This window comes from Hyaena hyaena, unplaced genomic scaffold (genome assembly GCF_003009895.1).
Source record: "Hyaena hyaena isolate Hyena2069 unplaced genomic scaffold, ASM300989v1 scaffold_29, whole genome shotgun sequence".
Classification (NCBI taxonomy): domain Eukaryota; kingdom Metazoa; phylum Chordata; class Mammalia; order Carnivora; family Hyaenidae; genus Hyaena; species Hyaena hyaena.
In genome coordinates, this window is record NW_024080661.1 from 2,290,996 (window position 1) to 2,298,170 (window position 7,175).

Below are 7,175 nucleotides of genomic sequence, written 5' to 3' on the forward strand. Positions count from 1 at the left end.
TCACTGTCCTTTGTCCTCCCTGTCATCAAAGAGGTTGGGGTTCTCTGCCAACGTGGCTCGGACTTTCTTCTTCTCCTTGAACCGGCCCGAATTGGAGACTTTGACATGCTTGCCCTTTGTGTTCTTGTCCACAATCTTCTCCAGGCGGGTGTTAAAGTTGCCATCGGGGCCTCCACCCTCGGGCCCAGGGGGCTCTGCGCTGCCCTCTGTTTGGGCATAGGTGTCAGGGATCTCGTAGAGCACCTTGGGAGTGGATTTCTTTTTCCGCAGGAAGGTCAGCTTCCACCAGCCCACTTCGGTCATGGCGTTCCCGGGCCGAGGGTGAGGCTTTCTGCAGGAGGAGGATGGGACAGTGAGAGGAGTCAGTCAGTGGGGAGCAGCCCTCTCTAAACTCCTGATTGTGGGCTATTCTAAGAGTCCAGGCCTGAAAGAACTGAAGGTGGAGCTGAACAAACCCAGGATTTGGGAAGAGAGGGCTCTGGGGAAGGGCCAGCCAAATGGACATCAACAGGCTGAGGGGCAGCGGGACAGCCACATACTTTGCCACGCAGGGTTGTAGGGAGCTTTGAGGAATCAGGCCCCTCAGGGCTGCAAGGAGGTGAACGGCTTGCTTGGGTCACCCAGCACCCAGGCCACTGACACCCTTCCCAAGCTGCTCCCACTAAGCCACCAGGTCCCACTGCCAGAAGCCGGCGGATGGTTGGCTGGTATCAGATGGCCAGAAACACCCTGTGCATTTTGCTTAGTATTCATTATGAAATCAGTAGGATTTGTGATTTTGAGAGTAATTTGGACTTCCCGGGGGGGCCAGCAGAAGCGAGGGCCTGTTGCATCTTTCCCGAGTAGAAGGAACCTTGGGCTGGGAGTGGGAAGTCCCGGGGACTGTACCAGCCTGGTGACCTCTAGCAAGTTACTCCTCTGGCCCTCAGAGTCCCCAACCATCCCTTCTGGCCCTAACATTTAGCTCTAATGTTAATTCCTGCCCACAGAGGGAGGCATGCTCGGTAAAGTAAAACATGATAACAGTGGTAATTATTGAAGGATGGCTCCTTTCCCCCACCTAGTTTCCATGAGGACAGGAGTCTGCGGGGGAGCTGAAAGTTTGGAAGGAGGTTTAGTGGGGCCATGAGGCCCGCATGAGATATGGTTTAGACCAGGCTGGACCCTCCATAAGGTACCCGACAGAGGTGGGGCTTGGGGCTGGAATCCAGGCGTCTTCAATGATAAGCAACGTGCCCTGGCACAGCTGTGGCCTCATCTTTCACTAACGTCCACATAGGTGCTGTCTGAGAGAGAGAGTAGGAGGTCTGGGAGACGACGTTGCATGGACATCGTTGCCGGGTGGGGGTGTGTAAGATGCAAGAAAGAGGGGCGCCTGGGTGGCTTAGTCGGTTAAGCGTCCGACTTTCGCTTAGGTCATGATCTCGCGGTTCGTGGGTTCGAGCCCCGCGTGGGGCTCTGTGCTGACTGCCAGCTCAGAGCCTGGAGCCTGTTTCAGTCTGTGACTCCCTTTCTCTCTGACCCTCCCCTGCTCACGCTGTCTCTCTCTCTCTCCTAGAAATAAATAAAACATTAAAAAAAATTAAAAAAAAAAAGATGCAAGAAAGAGACAGCAGACTGGAGGAATTCAGAGCGATGGAAGGGCAGGCAGAGGGATGAGAGATCAAGGCATCTGTGGGCCTGGAGAGGGTGGTGGTCTGGTTCTCAGGACTCTGCATGTGGCTGTGAAGGGTCCTGGGAAGGAGTAACCACAGTGCGCCAGAAGGCTACAGTACACAGGAATGCTAGACGGTCAGGCAGCCCAAGCACATGCAAATATATCACCTCCTTTTTTTCTTTTAATTTTTTAAAGTTTATTTATTTGTTTGTTTTGAGAGAGAAACGGAGAGCACGAGTGGGGTAGGGGCAGAGAGAGGAGAAAGAATTCCAAGCAGGCTCCATGCTGTCAGCGCAGAGCCTGAGGAGGGTCTCAAACTCACAAACTGTGAGATCTTGACCTGAGCCAAGATCAAGAGTCAGACACGTAACTGACTGAGCCATCCAGGCACCTCATATAGTACCTCCTTTTAAAAACCAAAGGTCTTGGGGCGCCTGGGTGGCTCAGTCAGTTGAGTGTCCGACTGCAGCTCAGGTCATGATCTCACAGTCTGCAGGTTGGAGCCCCATGTCAGGCTCTGTGCTGACAGCTCAGAGCCTGGAGCCTGCTTCTGATTTTGTGTCTCCCTCTCTCTCTGCCCCTCCCCTGCTTGTGCTCTGTCTCTCTCTGCCTCTCAAAAATAAATAAACATTTAAAGAATAAATCAATAAAAATAAAAACCAAATTTCTTAACCACATTTTCTAAAAAGTCCGGAAAGAAATATGACAAATGATTAATCGTGGTTTTCTTTAAGAACAGGGGATGTTTTCTCCCTGTATCGTTTCTGATTTCCAGATCTTCCATAATGAGCAAGGATTTTTATTAGAGGGGGAGCATATCAAATTTGAGGAAAACGGAAGCAGGATGCTGGTCTAGGCTCAGAATGGGTTGAGGGCCCACGTCCATGGGCCTTTTGCTGCCGTTATCCCCTGGTCCTTCATATACTCAGCCCCATGCCCAGAGCACACGCCTGATGGATTCCTTCCTACCTCTTTGTCTGGCGAGCAGATCCACATTGCCAGCTCTGTCCCTCTAGCTGAGCTTACGTAGCAGGAGAAGCCCAGGGGAGAGCTTGTGCAGCTCCCACTTAGAAAGTGAAAGAAAGGGTGAGAGTGGCCAGATAAATACTCTCAGGGCACCCTGGAGAGGTAAGCGCACAAAGGGGACAGCTTGAGAGGTTTGCTTTGGCAGCTTGCCCCCACCTGGGCTTAGCACGGTCTTGCACAGAACTCGGTGTTCCAGGATGGGTTTCTGGAAGGAGTTGTGGGGAGGGCACTTGCTTGGCCTGTGGGTGCCCAGTCACCGCCTGGTCTGGGGCAAGGCCCATGACCCCACCACCGCCCATCTGGGGTTGCCAAGGAACTCAGGGAGCTGAGGATCCAGCTTCTGAGCCCAACGATAACCATCTGTCTGCCCACCTCCTTGAGAGAAAGTGCTTCTGCCTGTCCTGGATGAAATACACCTGCTTTAGGGGTGCCTGGGTGGCTCAGTCAGCTGAGCATCCGACTTCGGCTCAGGTCATGATCTCCCAGTTCATGAACTCAAGCCCCACATTGGGCTCACTGCTGAAAGTGCTGAGCCTGCTTCGAATCCTCTGTTCCCCTCTCTCTAGCTCTCCCCAACTCACGCTGTCTCTCAAAAAAAAAAAAAAAAAAAAAAAAAAAAAAAAAAACACCTGCTTTAGCGGGTGCTGCAAAGGGTGCTGCAAATCGGCTTAACTCTCCCTGGAATGAAGGAAGTGACAGATCACAAGGAACCCTATCAGAAAACCATACAGAGAGACGGGAATAGACCTTGGATCCTGCCCTGGGACCACCACCATGGCACCAAGGCCCTTGTCTGCTGGCTTTGAACTCTCTGGTCTAAGATGCCTTTTGCTGTCCCTTCTTTCCGAGAGGACGTATAAGCCCCAGTAAGAGATGTTTGCCCCTTTCCGAAAGATTAACATATGAAACTCTGAACAGAAGAGAGAGAGGACTGTTTCTTTTACAAAATAACCAAACTCTAAGCTTCTTTTAAGTAGTGAGCCACCCCAAGATAGTGTAAAATCTGATTTGCTTTAAATCAAAACAGTGATGTGATATCGAAAGCTATCAAAAGTCAGAAGGAGCAATATATTTACAGCCACTTGCCCATGCCTAATCACAGAATGCCAGAGGAAATGGGGTGGGGGTGGGGGTAAAGGGTGTATTGGGTTTTTAGGCAGACCCAGCATTTGGTGACATGTGGTGGGGCCATGCGGTAGGCTTGCTCAGGGCCCTTAGCTGGCCAAGCTGAGGGCTGGGCCCTTGCTCTGGGGCCCTGCAATCTATGGGATGATAGGAATCAACCCCTGAGGGTGTGAGCTAGCTACACAGGACAGCCTGCCACCACCCCCCACCCCACCTGTGACAGCCAGCACCATGGTGTGCGTGTGGCCCCCTCAGGACAGGCCCCACCACCCCATCTGAGCTCTGTGAACTGCTCCGAGGGCCTTGTCCAGACTGAACCAAGCCCCTTCTGAGCTGGGACAAGTTAACCATTGACAGTGTTGGGGGTGGAGGGCTGGAGGGGACTTAAGGAAGCCAGCCAGCTTCAATGCTTGAAGACAGAACACAGAGCCCCCCAGCCCCTATCCCTCTGCAGGGCGCCTGATGGGACTTGTGCACTCTGGGGTAAGACTGGGGCTACCCTGGACGGGATCAGGGTGATGTTCGGCCGGAAACATCCTCCAGGCTCAGGGGGCAGGGTTGGGGGGGAGACTCCAGCTTAGTAAGAGTTAATAGAGAGCTGCTCTGGAGGGAAACTTTTCCAGAAAGAGCTCTGCTGGAGGCCTGGATTGACTCCAAGAGCCAGTGGGATGAGTCCGAGCGCTGCCTGCCCACCTAGGGGAGCGATGGGAGCCGGCCCGCCTGGGTTCCCCCTCCCAGTTAGTCTTGTCAGCCATGGAAGTGGAACCGAGTGCCCTAACTGGGCTCCGTGCCTTGGTTTCCCCACCCGCTCACCCTCTACCTGTACCTGTAATCCTGGCTGCTCCGGGCTGGAGGCGAGACCTTCCTTAGAGAAGGGGCTGAGTGTAGCAGCTCCCCGGGAGGGAGCCTGGGGGAGGTAGGGGTGCCTCCAGGGTGCCGCGCCAGGCAAGGCTCAGGCCAGGAGAGCTGGGTAGGAGCAGCTGGACGGCAGGTGCAAGAGAAACAGGTGCAGGAGCGGGTACCTGCTCCGCTGCGGCTCCAGGAGTCAAGGTGAACCTGAAACCCAGCCCCTCCCGGCTAAGTAAACAGAAGCAGAGGCCGGATCGGGCTGATGAATATTCATTACCCCAGAAATCCAATCCCAGTGCCCCTGAACCCACCCAGAAGCCAGGGTCCTCTGGGGATCACCTAAGCAGGAAGAGGAAACCCCAAGGGAAGTCTGGGGCAGGAGGAACAAGGGAGCCTCTCTCCTCAGTTTCCCCACTCCCGTGGGCCTGGTCACACCCCCCAGCTGTAGCCAAGGTCACCTTCACCCATTTCATGCCCCAAAGAGGGTCGGACCCTCTCCATCACAGACCGCATCTTGACGTCGCCCCAGGCACAACCGGGAAAGGGTTAAGTGCCGCTGCTCCCGTTGGCCGGTGGGACGGGTGCACCCCAGCTCCTTTGAACTCCAGAGTCGAAACCAGTCCCTGGTTAAACTGGTTGGCAGACCGGTTCCCAGGCTGTCCGCTCCACCCCAAAGCTCAGTGCTCCTCTGGCGGGCACTGGGTGGGGGGCTGCGGTTCCCTCTTTACCTAAAGGGGCCCTCCTCAAGGTAGGGGGTGGTCACTGGCCCCGCCTTGGGCCAGGCTCTCCAGACCCACCCACCCCCAAACATGTCCATTGCTCAGAGGGAGGCTTCAGGGGCTGTGAAACCAGAAGCCAAATGCCGTGTGCGTGGGCAGAGGGGCATTTATTTTCCTGATGCTGGATCATACGCATATTGAACTCTGCAAAGTACCACTTCCTGTCCCTTCCCCCAAACTTCCAAGGGTTCATTGCACGGGCCTTTGGTGGATATTATAAAGGGGGCAACACCTAGGGCCAGCTTTCCCGGAAGGAGGGGAGATGAGCTGTGGCGAGACTAGACTGGAAGAGAGGGAAAGGCAGAAGGCAGAGCGTGCTGGGCAGGGGGGCAGGGAGGCGACATCCTCACGGATCCCCTCAGTGACTCACCCCCTCCTGCAAACCTGCATTAGCCAAGGGGGTGCTCAGCGTGGCCTCTTTGTGCTGGCTGTGCTGGTGTCTCTCTCCCTTAGGAGAGGCATCGCTGGAGAGTGATCAATATCCCCTGTGTGTTCAGTGTCCCTGCAGCTGCCTGTCCCAGTGCGGCCCGGCTTCGATGCCCAGTTCACCCACCCGGCTGCCTTCCTCCGGGGTCTGAGTATGTACACGCCAGGCACTGAACTAGTTACTGGGTAGAGAAAAGGCAGGTCTCAGTCTGTTTGTTAAGTGCCGACTTCAGCTCGGGGCATGAGCTTGCAATTTGTGAGTTCAAGCCCCGTGTCGGGCCCTCTGCTGACAGCTCAGAGCCCAGAGTCTGCTTTGGATTCTGTGTCTCCCTCTCTGCCTGCTTGTGTTGTGTCTCTGTCTCCCAAAAAATGAATAAACGTTAAAAAAAATTTTTTAGGGGCGCCTGGGTGGCTTAGTCGGTTAAGCGTCCGACTTTCGCTTAGGTCATGATCTCGCGGTTCGTGGGTTCGAGCCCCGCGTCGGGCTCTGTGCTGACTGCCGGCTCAGAGCCTGGAGCCTATTTCAGTCTGTGACTCCCTCTCTCTCTGACCCTCCCCTGCTCACACTGTCTCTCTCTCTCTCTTTCTCTCCTAGAAATAAAAAATTTAAAAAAATGTTTAAACCAAGACAAACTCCTATTCATCCCTCAGGACATGAATTATTACACCTCCTATGCCGCCCCCAAGATTTTTTTTGTCCCTCCAGAGTTTGCTTATATGTTCTTAGTTAACGTGATATATACCATAATTGATCATATGTGTGTATGCACATAGAATTACACACAGAGAATTTTAGCTTAGAGAATTTTAGCTCTTTGAACCAAGAATTATCTACCACAGATACAGACCTGACATAGTAGGGACTTCATACAAGCTTTAAAACACAAATGAGAGGGGTGCCTGGGTGGCTCAGTCATTTAAGTGTCCGACTTCGTCTCAGGTCATGATCTCACAGCTCGTGGGTTCGAGCCCCATGGTGGGCTCTGTGCTGACAGCTAGCTCAGAGCGTGGAGCCTGTTTCAGATTGTGTCTCCTTTTCTCTCTGACCCTCCCCTGCTCACGCTGTCTCTCAGAAATAAATAAAAACATTAAAAAAATTTTTAAACACAAATGAGAAATCGGAGTCCTGTCTTCACCCTAAAAAATTCTTAATCTAACTTGTTGCCTTTGTCTTGCTATCCCTGGGTCAGGCAAATGTGAGAGAAAGCCCATTTCTTTAACTTCCTGTGATTTCAGCTACAGCAGACTTCTTGTTAAGTATCATCTTCCCAGGTGTTTATGTGAATTAAGGATATTATTTTGCAAGGTCTGTC

General features: G+C 53.3%; 1 protein-coding gene across 1 annotated transcript; it reads right to left on the reverse strand.

Moving 5' to 3' along the window:
* LOC120228993 (proline-rich protein 15-like protein) lies at window positions 1-4,748 on the reverse strand. The gene is made up of 2 exons (XM_039227683.1): window positions 4,635-4,748; window positions 1-331 (listed from the first exon to the last, which is right to left on the reverse strand). The coding sequence occupies exon 2, from the start codon at window positions 301-303 to the stop codon at window positions 1-3; it is 303 nt and encodes a 100-aa protein (XP_039083614.1). The 5' UTR covers window positions 304-331; window positions 4,635-4,748.
* Between the last annotated feature and the right edge of the window lie 2,427 nt (window positions 4,749-7,175).

Coding starts and splice junctions, on each gene's coding strand:
- LOC120228993 (XM_039227683.1), bottom strand. CDS start 303: ATGACCGAAGTGGGCTGGTGGAAGCTGACCTTCCTGCGGAAAAAGAAA.